The following is a 13,892-nucleotide window of genomic DNA, read 5'->3' on the forward strand; positions in this document are numbered from 1 at the left end:
CACTAACATGCAGTTGTGCTGTTGTTTATTGTTCTATCAACTTTTGCGCCATCAGACGGCCTCACATATGACAAGGCCGTATAGAAAGAAAGATAATCAAAACAAAACTTACACATCGCGATCATTGTGTGCGTACAATCGTGCGTTTGGCACGCGTCACATCACCACACACACACGCACACACCTTCTGCAGCGAAGCAAAACAATCCACAGACTGCGTATCCTTTTTCCGCGCAAGTGTGAGCAATCGGAGCGAAACGGAAACGACCGGAACTGTCGCCGTTTAGGGGATGATACGTGGGAGTCACGTTGTAGAAGCGAGAAGGCTAAATCAATGCATTTTCTAATGCTAAAATGGCGTCTCGGTGGTGAATTCGGTGCGTGTGTGTCAAGTCGAGTGTTTTCATTGTCGGAGACGGATGGCGAGTGTTGTGCAATAGCAAACGATAACGGGGCGCAAGTACGGGGGCACGGAACAAAACGTCATTTGAATACAAACGCGAACAGTGATGCATCGTTTCGCGGTGGTGCTGGCGAAGATGCCATAGTGACAAGGTGAAAAAAAGGTTTCTTTCGATTGTGATTTGCGTACGCGATGTTTTAGCGTGTTTCAGAATACGGCAAGGATCTCTGACCAGCTTATCTCATCAAACATCACTATGGAAAAGATGCAATTTTATCAGCTACGGATGCAATAATATCAGCCACATGATGTGAACATGAAAGTGGTCTTTCGTGCCTTAGTAGCAGTAGTAGTAGTAGCGGCAGAAGTGGGCAGTGTATTCAACCCTGCCGAAAATGGGAGCTCTCTACGGGGAAGCCGAATCAGGCTGGCCAGGTTATTGTTTGCCTTGCTCTCTCGGGAGCACCCTTAAATTGGGGTCGAAAAGTTTCATGATCGATAATACCGACAGGAAGGCGAGCAGCAGCGAGTGTGACATTTCGTAATCGTTGTCTAGAGTCTGTGCAGCCGAGAGGGTCGCGCCTGTGTTGTGTGCTGTTGAGTTGGATGTCGTAGGGCCAGCGAAAGATGAAAATACTGAGCAGAGGAGCATAGCAGGCGACACGTCGCCTCTCCCCTAACCCTCGCTAGTGTGATGTTCAATGGGCGAATACGGCGACCATAGGTTTCTATGATTCAGTCGCACTAGAGTCTATAATAGCACCCCCGTGTGCAGTAAGCAGTTGCAGCTAGAGCGAGATGGGTAACAGATTAAAAGATTCACCCCGAACGAATACACCCCACTAAAAGAAGACACTGTGAGAGCCTGTGTGTTTGTGGGTGCGTCCTGGTGTGCGTACTAGTAATGAGGATGAGGTGGGTTTCATTCTAGGGGATCTTTGAACCTTTGACCTCAGGAGACTATATCCCTGCGCCGGGGCTGTATCCGTGTGTGTTGGTGTGTGCGAACGTGTGTTGGTGCTGTTTTTATCGCACAAGCTTAGAATGGGGTTGCACGCTTTGTGTGCGAAATACGTACTCTTCTTTGGGCGCATTGCGAGGGTTCGCCTGCTTTGTGACTCCTGTGTCCCCAGTTAGTTTACATCTCGCGCGCCCTCCGTGAACAGCACGGCGCAACGGCTCCTCGGATGATGATGTGTAGTTACCTGTGAACGTACTGAAGTCTATTTACACGGTTATTGATTTTCCGAGGAGACGATTCGCCGAGCTCTCCACCTTCACGTAGAGCGTGCGTGTTAATTGGCAAGACGTCGCGGATAGCTCGCGTGTGTGTGGTCTGAAAAGTGTTCATCTTGCTTCTTTCCACAGCTCCTAGTGTTTAAGCATCCACTATCCGATGCATGCCGTTCTTCGAAACTAGTCACATGAACTAAGCAGTGGTGATAAAAAGGTGCGTGCTGTGCATGCACTTACCACACGCAAACATCATGAGTGCCACCGGACTATCGCAGCAATTCTGTGTACGATGGAACAGCCATCTGGGCAGCTTGGGAGCGGCCTTTCCACAGGTATGTGCCAGGTTAAATATTTCTTTTCCTGGTAGCGATTGATTTTTGTTCCAGCCAACGGGATTTTTGTTCCAACGAAACCACATTTCATTTCATTTTAAAAGTTGTCCAAAATAACCAACCAACCAACTGCCGGACATGTGCAATGGGAAGGAAAAATCTGTACTCGATTTGTAACAAGGGTCTCAAAATATGACCACCCCTTTCGATATCATCGTCGTCAATTCATGCGTGCAAGCAAATCTTCCTACTACGTGCGATATCTTCGTTGCCCATCGCATCCTTTATCCTACCCTACACTAGTATTACCATCACTACCACAATCACAACACCCCACCGAGACGAAACGATAGAGGGTGTGTTGTCAATGGTAACCAGCCTGTGCACGCTTGTGTGCGTTTTCGTCATCGGAGCGCGCGTGGGGTTGTGTTGTTAAAGATGCGAAGATGCGAAACCATCGACACGAAAGGGCAACTCTGGTGGCACACTGTTTCTTAGCCTGGTTTTGTGGGAGAGCACGGCTGTCCTTGCGACTGTGGCCGCTAGTGCAAGCGGAGGTAAGCTACGGCCCAATTGGCGTTGGTGTAATAATAAGTACGTCAAACAAATGATGCAAAGGAGAGAAGGAGGGCGACATGCGAGAATCGAAGCTGAAACAACGGGTGGGTGCGGAACACGGCCTGCCCTTAAGCGTCGGACATGGACCGCAAGCTCCTAGGGGTAGCATTTAGCGCAAAGTGCATTACAACTCGAAGGGTTCCCATTTTGAAAGGGCTGCTGAGTACAAACGTGGCGTCTCTTTCGGTTATTGTGCAGCTCTTGCTCTGGCGCTATCGTAACCAACAAAGGTCTGCGACCGACAGCATCACCGTGCGAAGAAGCACCCCTTGGTTTGGCTTAGTTGGTTTCCAATGTGGTCCATTTGTGCGACACGCGTTTCGATGATAGCACGCCCTGGGGTTCCGTGAAACGTGATCATGCGCCGCTCTTCGGTATTTCCCATCTAGTTACATTCCTTCCCTTTTTTATTTCGCCCTCGCTCTATCGCTCTAGGCGCTCTACGCTATGCCGTTGTATGTAATCTTGTACTGAGTTTAGGGTCGTCCAGTGAATGGTTTTGTCAGAAATTTTCACTAACCGGTAGCCTTTCAATTGAACAAAAAAAAAATGCCGAAATTGCAGAAAAAATAATTTTTGGAAGGGTTTAAACACATTTTAAAGGTCACTTACGCATTGGAGTCTTAAGGTGGAGGGGAATTACCGTTTGGAAGGACAACATTTTCTATTTTTCTATGAAAATATCCTTTTTTTTTATTCTTGATCCGAATGATAACTTTTTTTGTTGTTGACAAACCCCTCAGCACCTTGGCCAGTGTGTTACATGGATGTAGGGGTAATGAGGAAATTTGAACGTTATTTTCTCTTTTTTTTTTGGTTACTTCTATTCGTGATGCTTCAATCCGGTGTAAAGGGCATTATTTGAGTCTGCGCTCAGTAAACGATGTTTGTATCGGAACTATTCCCTGTAGCGTTGCCTTGTCTGGGGTCATCGAACGTTTCAGGATTGATAATTAACGTCCTTTTAAGAGGGTCCCTTAGCATTGAAAGAAGCCATAAAAGAATCTGTGTGGATCGGTTCTTCTAGCCTCTTTCGTTTTTGACGGCATGCGTTAGTTTAGCTAAATTTCCCTAACAGCATGCTTCTTCCTTTATAAATAAAATATTTTGTATAAATTTGTATGTATTTCTGTATCGTTAGTAAAACATATATACGATCTAGCCGTTCTTCCGTTAGTAAAAAAAATATCTTTTCCAAAGCAGTAGAATAACTTCAAATTGCTTTCTGTTACTATTTCGCAGCTATTAGCCGGTCAAAGGTTCGTTGATGTAACGCTGGCCTGTGAGGGACACCAGGTGCATTGTCACCGGTTGGTGTTGGCCGCCTGTTCCACCTACTTCGAAAATTTGCTCGGCGAAAATCCCTGCAAACATCCGATCATCATCCTACCGCGGGACATTAAGCTATGGGCCATACAGGCGTTGGTGGATTTCATGTACAAAGGAGAAGTGAACGTATCTCAGGCCGGGCTACCAGATCTGATGAAATGTGCCGAAATATTGAAGATACGCGGTCTCTGCGGATCCGATGCAGCATTAAACCTGAACCAAACACACAGTCCACCTGCTGGCGGGGGAGGTAACAACTACCAGCCACAACGACATCACAGTGCCAGTAGCGAACCAGGTGACCAGGTAGAATTCAACCGCGATACAAATCGACATGGCGGCAGTCAGTACCAAAGTAAGTTTAACAATGTAACCATATCCAGTGTGAGTGTGTATTGATTTTGACATTTTGATATTGACATTTTTCTTCGTATATTTGTAGATGCACGATCACAGCAAAGCAACGCACCTAGTGGACCAAAGAGACAGCTTTTGAATAGTTTAAACCTGCAACCTATTGATGCGAGCAGCCATCACCACGAGGATGGAAGTGATAACGGGGAAAGTGGCAATGAAATGTGCATAAAAACAGAAGATTTAATTATCGGTAAGCGGTCGTTGAGGTTGGTTTTGGATTATTCTAACTGTTCTGAATTTTGGCTTTGTTCCTTCTCATAGATGATGATGACGACACAAGCAGACAATGTGGCGATGAAGACTTGGAAATGGACAGTAATGATAAAGGAGCTTCTGGTAAGTTTATTATTTTCGGTATAATGTCGAACGAAATCATATCAAATATAAATTCATATAAAGTTTAAATCCGATCAGTGTTGATATTATTGGTACACCGTATTACATAGTGTTCTCCAGCGAAACTAAGTTACACTCATATAATTTTTCTGTCTGTTATAAATGCAGACAAAATTTAATTTCAATTTACGCTATACATTTCGTTACCGCATTTCTGTGTGCAAAAAAAAAAAAGATTTATAAAATCTTAACCCAGTTAGATTTTGTCATATCTTTGTGAAAGTTTGTCAAAGAGATAATTCCAAATCTCTGACTCTATAAATGGAGGTGCCTGGTTGATGTTCCTTATATACGCCTAATGCATACTAATTTATGTCGAAATTACCTTTAGACAACATTTTCACTAGTTTAGACTAGTTTACCTAACGTTTACCTTCCGATTGTGGTCATCGTAAGTTTTTCGTCTACCTTCCTCACACATTCCTTTGATTATTAACATTGTATGACATCATCGCCTTCACTTAATGTCTTTTTCTCTCTATCTCTTTGGATTTATTATAATATTTCATGTTTACCGTTACCTGTGTGTCTACTTGCAGACGCGATTCGCTGCGAGCAGTTCCTCGGCGTTCATGCAATGGATTCAGAGGATCGAGTGAACGATCGGGTTGGAAATGATTCGATGCGGGACCGAATGGAGGAAGAGATGGAAGAGGGAGAAAAAATGATCGGTGATCGTAGAATGATGATGGAAAAGTCAGAACAGGCCCAAAATCATACAGATCGCCATGAATGCGTACCGGACGATTACGATACGTTTACCCACGAGAACGAAGGTGATGATGAAGATGATGTTGATAATGGTCTGATGGAGGTGAGAGAAGAGACAGAAGAATCGCTGGCTACACAAGAAGGTGCCGATAGGCTGGAAATGCGAAGAAAGGCAAAAAAAGTAAGCGTTACAGTGCATCACTCCACCAAAAACAACGAACTATTAGTACCCAACAGTTCCTCAGCTCGCACCCTTTCTGCTTCCTCCATGGTATCGACCTACAGTAATTGTGCCAATAAATCGGGAGAACCATTGCAACCGACCACGCTGGAAGGTGGACAACGATCTAATGGTGCTCGTTCGATAGGTACCGTGCCATCACTTTCTTCCATAAGCACCACACGAACGGTTCCTAGCGGTTCCAAGGGGTCGATCCGTGTGAAGTCTATTGAGAATCTCTTTGAAAGTTATCAAGCAAAACAATCACCAAACAAGTCTTCCCGCGATAAAAGAAAAAACACACCGCAATCCTCTTTGCTGGTGCTGGGCTGTAGCGGTGCCAACATCAGTGAGAATGATAGTGCCAGTGAACAACATGCCAGTGGTATAGTTTCCTCGCTGATCTACAACCGGAATGATATGGACATTTACGTTAAACAGCAACAGCGTATTCTTAAAGCAAACGAGCGCCATCCCAATGCTGAGGGTATCGGAGACGAAACGAATGCTTCCACGGTGAGCGATGGAGATGGGTATGAAAATATAATATGTTCGCCCAATTTTCCTCAACTGAATGAAGTCGTCAGTGGTGGGTATAAGGCGGAAGAGGACGATGATGAAGAAGAGTACGGAGATCAGTACGCTATAGAGCTGTTAGCGGAAGAGATAGATAGCAGTATGCTTGCAAACGGAGGCGAAAGCGAAGGAGATGAAATCCTTTATAAACCACCTCCCCTAATGGCCATTGGTGCTGGTGCAAAGGGATCTCACTCTGGTAACAACTGTGCCAATAGTAAAACTTCTACCTTACGAACCTATGGAAGAACCGGAGCGATAGGCAATGGAACCGGAGCTACCTCGACGTTAACGATTCGCAAAATAGAGCGGGAGGCACGAGGCAGCGTTTCGCAAACAAACAGTTTGACCCGATCGGTAACTCGTCGTCCCAGATTATCAGCCCGCTCGAAAGAAGCTTTCCATCAGTTGCTAAACACGAATGGAACGCCACCACCGATCGCTTTCACACTGCGCAATCCACGGGGAAATCAACCTCGCACATACAACACCGAAGCACTGTGGGCAGCCCTGATGGATGTAAAAGCAGGTGAAAGTATCTACCGGTAGGTATTTGATGAACTCTCGTACCGCCGATATTTGGGTTTGGTGTATAATAGATAATAAGCATGAATTTACTTTTCCTCTCGATAGCGCATCACAAATGCACAAAGTTCCTCGAAAAACGTTACGGAATTGGATGAAGCGTTGGGACATAAAGTCCGCTTACCCGATGCCCAGGCAGCTGAAGGAAGCAGCAGAAAAAAAGCGCATCATTAAAGAATTAACAAGCCAAATACAATAGCAGCAGCAGCAACAGCAACGGTTGCAGCAGCTGCAACTGGGACAACAAATGCAACCGATGCTACCATTGTTATGCCAAACGGATGATAACGTGTTGTTACAGTCCAACTTCCACTTTGCTAATCCCACTAGTGCTGCTGTACCGCAGGCAGCAGCATCAGTTTCAACCGTTGCCAATACTACTATACCCATAACTTGGGGATAAACCCCCACGAAAGCAGGAAACGAGAGTGGAGTGTAGGGTTTCTAGAATCAGCCAAAAGAGAATCGAAACAACAAAATAAGAACGTAAACGGCGGTTAGTAAAGGAAGAAACAAACATTATAGATATATATACAATAAGAACATATATGTACGTACGAATTCAAATGATGTTACACTGCGATGTACTAAAAGACATTGCGCAGGGAAGGAAATAGATGCCAAGATAAAGATAGTCCCAGGGAAATGAATGGTAAGAGTATAGATATATATACATTTTATTGCTATTATTATTTTACAAACTATATTTTACAGTGACGATGAGCATAGAATTTATCAACTTTCACTTTCCTTGAAAAGGTGAACCATTTACGTGAGAAGAGTTGCAGCAATGGCAGCCATTGAACAACATGCAAGGCAACTTATTTCCTTGAACTAATAACACTCCATTTGCCAAGTATGGTGAAGCACGATATATGGAATCGTCCCATTTTTATCGTATAGTCAGTAATACCCATTACTTTTAACCAAATAGTTTTGTATACGTTTTAACTACACCCGTGGGTAAACGTTTGCTTGATGGTAATATTGATTTCGAATTCGTTCAAGCTACCGCACGCACTGCATATGACAAAAGAAATGTAATAGAATGCGGAATGATGCGGATTTGTATTTTATAAAGTTGTTTATACTAACGGCCAAAGTAGACGAAACGAAGGAAAGCATAGATTCATCTAGACAAGTCTTAAAATCGAAAGTTATACTTTACCATCCTCTTGATTCTAAACAAGTGATGGTTTTCTAGTCATCATCTGTTTCTTAAGCAGATAGTTTAAATTTGTTTTGTTTATTTCAAACCAGAGAATATTCTAACCATTGTATGTGCTTAAAGTTTTAGTATTTTGTTCCACCTTTTTGTTTTTTATGTTTGTTTTTATTCGATAAAATCGGTGGCAATATATTTTAGTGCAAGAAGGTATAGTTTATGCATAAGTTAATATTTAGTTTGATTGTGATTGACTTTATTTAAAGCGAGCTCTGATCGACAAATCGGTTCCAACGCTTATGTTCAGTTACCTGTAGATTGCTACATTTGTATTCCTTATCTCAATTATTCCTCTTTACATTGGAAATCAATATTTATTGTCATATGGACGGGTATAACAAGCCAAACTAAATCTCACCATTTGACACGAAATTAAACCGAATATTAGCGAAATAGGTTTTTAATTGCCGTCGTACTTAGGTAATAGTTGTGCCGATAAATTAGTTCGATGCTAGTGTGTACCAATCCATTTGTAGTAGTCATCAGTCGTCGCCAGCCGTTCGATTATTGCTCTCATTATCCTTTCCTACCACTTTGTGACGTTTGGTGAAGGTGTTTATTTCTTGCCCATGTCTCATAAGAAAGTAAGAATGCAGTAGCTATATACTACAGTAAATAGGCGATAGCGAACCGGTATGGTGAATAATGTTGAGTGAATCCTCACCTATTTTTTACAAAGGCGTCTATGCGAAATCGTGCGAGACAAACAGATGGAACTTATGACAGGATATACCGAATATATTGTGCATACACAAAATCCAAGCAAAGGAAATACCAGTAAACTATTTATAAGAACGATAGTGGGATATTTCACTTCAGTGCTGATGACATCGATTGCAAAAGAGAAAAATATTAACAAAGGAAAAATATTTCATTTAAATTTTTCTTCATACATGCGTGTTTATCTTTTAGATTTGCCATCAGAATTTGCGTTGGCCAATGTAACATGTGAGTATCAGTCGAACACTCAACAGGGTCCACAACAAGACACCGGCTCTGCAGGTCGTCGGGTGCGTCGATCAGAAGAGATTCTCAAACAGGCGGCGGAGTACGTATCGCGCGGAGACACATTCCAAAACGTTAGCCTTAAGTTTGATATTCCGATTTCTACTATTCGGTACGTATATCCTATTGACATTAGCAAATTCTACTGAAAAAAACGATTGCATTACATTGCTTTATCGTTTCGTTTAGCTTCTACATGGCTCGTAAAGGTATACTCCCACGAAGAAAGCGTGGCCGAACGGCCATGTATCCGGGCAGTGTTACAAATCGGCAACAAATGGCAGCAATGGACATATCGGCACCGTCTCCGATTATTCAACAACCGAACCAAATCGATTTACAACAGTACAATCAGCAGTTAAACGAAAATATGAGCATGGCTGACAGACCTGCCCAATCTATTAGTACGTCGAGTGTGGAAAAAAGTTCACGAAACGATGGAAGCCGATCACCGTCACCGTCGGGTCCACCGTTTCATTTTGCAAATTACAAGCTGCCCGATCTACGACCAGATCTGTTGTAGATTGGTACCTCACATCACTGACCTCTGTATAAACGACGATCTCAAATCAATCAGCTTACGTAGAGTAAAGGGATGGATATTTACAGATAACCATATGTTCAACTTACGTGCAAGCGCTACTTATTCTTAGATGAACTATTTTAGCTTACAATATACATTATGGTGTAAAAATGCTTTACATATGTTTTTAATGATAATTATGCCATTTAGATTTCATGATGAATTTTCTTAATTTTAAAAAAATGTTTGTCTCTGATTTGTACTGCAAAATGGCTTAACGAACCAACTGTGCTGTGCATGTTCAAAAATGATACTGAAAAAAGTGATGTCAAAAATCATTACATTGCAATACTTTTAAATATATTTTAGTTTATTAAGTTTCCACTTTTTACTCTGCCTATTGCTCTTTGTCAGGCGTTTTTTCATACGTTTTGCACTCCATCTTTTTATGGTATATTTGTTCTTCTAGTTTGGCGCAAGCCTGCTCAATTTCGTAGTTTTTCGATACCAGCATCACCCACTGTGCTTCTAATGAGCGCAGCTTCTCGCCACCTTGCGTCTGTTTTGTCTTGCGAGCCCAATTTACGTCCTGGATTTCTTTCTTCACCTCCGCCAATCTGGTCTGACATTTCGCCTGCATCGTTACCAACGTTTCCAAGTAAGATTTCCACATTTCACACCCATAATCAGCCATTAGCTCAAGATTCATGGCCCGTACAGCCTGATGTTCCAGCTGCGCCATCGAATTGTCCACACTTTCGCCCCATGCCGATACTTCGTTCATCTTGCCAGCTGGTGGCGGTGGAAGTTCGTATCGTTTCATACTGAGCGGTTCCATTGGGAGTCTGTTTTGAATACGTTCGAATTCGGCAGCCATTAGTTCGGTCTCAAACGCGGTCGTATTCAGGGCAGGCAAATGTTCTAAATAGTTTTTCGTTGGCCGATATCGGCGACATTCTTCCTCTACCATAGCGATGGCCTGAAATGGAAACGAACTGCATTAGTATGAGATGTAGATTAGTATACAAATTTTCGTTATGTACCGCTTCCCGCACGCCAGGATCATCGTAGCCAAGGTCGATGTATGGTAAAGCGTCTACTAAAACTTCACCGGCCATTTTATTGGGATTTCCTGTTTCAATTTTAGACCGCCGAATCAGTCGAAATTAGCATTTGCTTTTGCAGCGTTTAATTTTTTATGTTTGACAACAATTATGTTGACAGTTTGTGTATGCGTATGTGTACCGAAAAGGCTTTCCGTTATAAACATGGCCAAATAGGCTTTTTTGCAGGACAATAACAATATCATAACAATTGTTCAACTCGTGATGAAACAAGACTTATTTCAATACAGAAGTTCATTTCTTAAAAATTGTAGTAGAATCAGCTAGTTTTTCAACATGTACAACCGGTTATTCATCAAAATATGCATTTTTAGAAAATTTCAACACTCCACTGAACTGAAGTTCCGTCATGTTGACAACTGTCATGGAAAAGCCGGACCGGGGTGCTTCCGCTTTGAATAGTTCTTTTTCAGTCCCCCGTGGCATGGTGGACGTGCTTTATTGGAGCAGCCAACAAAAATTGTGAAAATTTGGGTGTAAACTTGTACGAAAATGGTAAGTTCACACGGTAAAAGATGCGCTAAAGCTTGGGCAGCCGCAGAATAATTCGTTAGTTGCAGAAATGGAACAGAAAGTAGCCATATTGTTATGTGTTTGTGTGATCTGCGGATGGTACCACAATGAATGTGGAGTGGTTGTTTTTCACCGAATCGAAATGAATCTAAGCCGTCGCTGAAATATTTGTAGATGCGATTATGTACGATGGAAAAATTGAGCATTCCCCAGTTGTTAATGAACGGTGAATTCTCGTTGTTATTGTTGCGGTTGATATTGAGCATGGATTGCTGCGTGCCTTAGTCGTGCCGTACCCTAGACGAGAATACCGGAAACGTGTGTTGCATGAGATAAAAAAAGCGCATAAAATATTTGTTTACCACAATGACTGCAGAATATTTCGATGTGAAGAATTGTGAAATTGTTTTCTATTTGTGTCCGTCCGCTGTTGTGGTTTATTTCGATCAATTGTTTTCTAACAATGTGCATGTATGTATGTGTTTATCTTTGCAGAGTTTAACGGCAGCGCGCCCTTTGGTCAGTGTGTACACTGACAAAAATGAGGCGGTGAAGGACAAGGGAGTTGCTTTGCCAGCAATTTTCAAGGCTCCGATCCGTCCGGATGTTGTGAGCGAGGTGTCGCAGCTGATGCGCCGTAATCGTCGCCAGCCGTACGCTGTTAGTGAGGCTGCCGGTCACCAAACGTCGGCTGAATCATGGGGTACTGGCCGTGCGGTGGCTCGTATTCCGCGTGTTCGCGGTGGTGGTACTCACCGTTCCGGTCAGGGTGCGTACGGTAACATGTGTCGTGGTGGGCGCATGTTTGCCCCGACCAAGACCTGGCGCCGTTGGCATCGCAAGATTAACATTAACCTGAAGCGTTACGCTCTGGTTTCTGCTCTGGCCGCCACCGGTGTACCTGCTCTGGTGCAATCGCGAGGTAAGTACTAGCCACAGATTTCTTATTTTTCCTGCTTATCACCGTGTGCTAATAACTGTGCGCTTTTTTATCGTAGGTCATATCATCGATGGAATTTCTGAGCTGCCTTTGGTAGTTTCCAACGACATCCAGAAGTTCAAGAAAACCAAGCAGGCGGTCACTTTCCTGCGCCGGTCCAAGGTTTGGGCTGATGTACAGAAGGTGTACAAGTCGCAGCGTCTGCGTGCCGGTCGCGGTAAGATGCGCAACCGTCGTCGCATCCAGCGTCGTGGACCGTTGGTGATCTACGACCAGGATGAAGGTCTACGCAAGGCGTTCCGCAACATTCCCGGCGTAGATACGATGAAGGTGTCGAAGATGAGCTTGCTGAAGTTGGCTCCTGGTGGTCATGTTGGCCGTCTGTGCATCTGGACCGAGTCGGCGTTTGCTAAGCTGGACGCTTTGTACGGCACCTGGGAAAAGAAGTCCCGCATGAAGAAGGGTTACAATCTGCCAACCCCAATCATGGCCAATACCGATCTGGCCCGTTTGCTGAAATCGGACGAAATCCGTCGTGTGCTTAAGGCCCCGAAGAGGAAGGTTTATAGATATGTGCGCCGTTTGAACCCGCTGACCAACACCCAGCAAATGTTGAAGCTGAACCCGTACGCCGCCGTGACGAAGCGTCGCGCTCAGCTGATGACGAAGTTGCGCAAGTGTGAGCGTTTGGTGGCAAAGGCGGAGGCCAGCAAGAAACCACTGGATGCCAAGCACAAGGCTGTCCTTTACATCGAGCAACAAAAGCGACGAGTGCAGCGAGTGCAGAAGCGATTGGATTCACGAAAGGCGAAAGTCGACAAGAAGTTGGCTGACTACAAGGCCGCCAAAAAGGACGGAAAACTGCCGGAGAAGAAGAACGCGAAAGCTGGCAAGAAAGCCTTGAAGAAGGTCGTAAAGAAGTAAATGCATGAATGCTGGTTTGCTGCGGTATGCATACTTTATTGGTAACATGTTCTAATTTCCATCGACAGAAATAAATCCGTAAAGCCATCAGTCCTTACAGCTGTGGTGGAAAGAACGTTGCATTAATTTGTTTCACTGTCCCAGCGAAAGTGGTATATCATAAAATAGTAGGAAAGGGTGGGATTTATTAAAATTTTAACAAAAGTTAATAAAGCGAGTTGTAGAATCTCTCCGCTATGATTTGTGGCCGAATTGTTTAGTAACACGCTGTGCGCGTGAAAATCTATTGAACTTTTGATAGCGCGGATGCTTTCGCAGGAATTTCTTGAATGTCCTACATGAACATGATGAGAAAAGCTTCATTAAGGATTGAGGGGAATTTTCTCAAAAGCCAGTGTTCTGATGCCTGGTGCATTCGTCGAAGCATGCGAGAGCTATAGAATAATATGATCATTGTATTAATATTGTTCTTGAGTCATATCGGAGAGTCTTTGAAGCGTCTAGCGTCTTTGACATACAGGGAGCTCAGAGTCCAGGACTAACCGCTCTCTTGTTTTGTCATGCGTTATCATCCGCCAAAGGGTCCTTACACTTTGGTTAAAAATAAGCCTGTGTACCCATGCTTGGATATACAGTCAGACTTGCTTCCACTCAGCACGACGAGGACGTGGTGGAATAGAAATTGGGCAGGAAAACCTATAGGACTTTGAAGAGGATTCGAATCCTTCCCCAATGTAGCGCATTTTATTCCGGTCGGTGAATTTCTTCCAGATCAAATTCTTTTGATATGTGATCTTTCTTCTAGTATTTGATTC

The 13,892-nt window shown here is 43.6% G+C and overlaps 3 protein-coding genes across 3 annotated transcripts; 2 read left to right on the plus strand and 1 right to left on the minus strand.

The window, feature by feature from the left end:
• The first annotated feature begins 1,890 nt into the window (after positions 1 to 1,890).
• Positions 1,891 to 7,022, plus strand: LOC128719055 (protein jim lovell-like). Its single transcript, XM_053812676.1, has 6 exons — positions 1,891 to 1,971; positions 3,832 to 4,273; positions 4,361 to 4,525; positions 4,597 to 4,671; positions 5,271 to 6,783; positions 6,872 to 7,022. The coding sequence occupies exons 1-6, from the start codon at positions 1,891 to 1,893 to the stop codon at positions 7,020 to 7,022; spliced, it is 2,427 nt and encodes an 808-aa protein (XP_053668651.1).
• A 2,951-nt stretch (positions 7,023 to 9,973) lies between these two features.
• Positions 9,974 to 10,694, minus strand: LOC128707139 (pre-mRNA-splicing factor SPF27). The gene is made up of 2 exons (XM_053802086.1): positions 10,620 to 10,694; positions 9,974 to 10,555 (listed from the first exon to the last, which is right to left on the minus strand). The coding sequence occupies exons 1-2, from the start codon at positions 10,692 to 10,694 to the stop codon at positions 9,974 to 9,976; spliced, it is 657 nt and encodes a 218-aa protein (XP_053658061.1).
• Positions 10,695 to 11,579: 885 nt separating this feature from the next.
• LOC128718053 (60S ribosomal protein L4) lies at positions 11,580 to 13,077 on the plus strand. The gene is made up of 3 exons (XM_053811726.1): positions 11,580 to 11,600; positions 11,709 to 12,135; positions 12,212 to 13,077. The coding sequence occupies exons 1-3, from the start codon at positions 11,580 to 11,582 to the stop codon at positions 13,075 to 13,077; spliced, it is 1,314 nt and encodes a 437-aa protein (XP_053667701.1).
• The last annotated feature ends 815 nt before the right edge of the window (positions 13,078 to 13,892 follow it).

This window comes from Anopheles marshallii, chromosome 2 (assembly GCF_943734725.1).
Source record: "Anopheles marshallii chromosome 2, idAnoMarsDA_429_01, whole genome shotgun sequence".
Classification (NCBI taxonomy): Eukaryota; Metazoa; Arthropoda; class Insecta; order Diptera; family Culicidae; genus Anopheles; species Anopheles marshallii.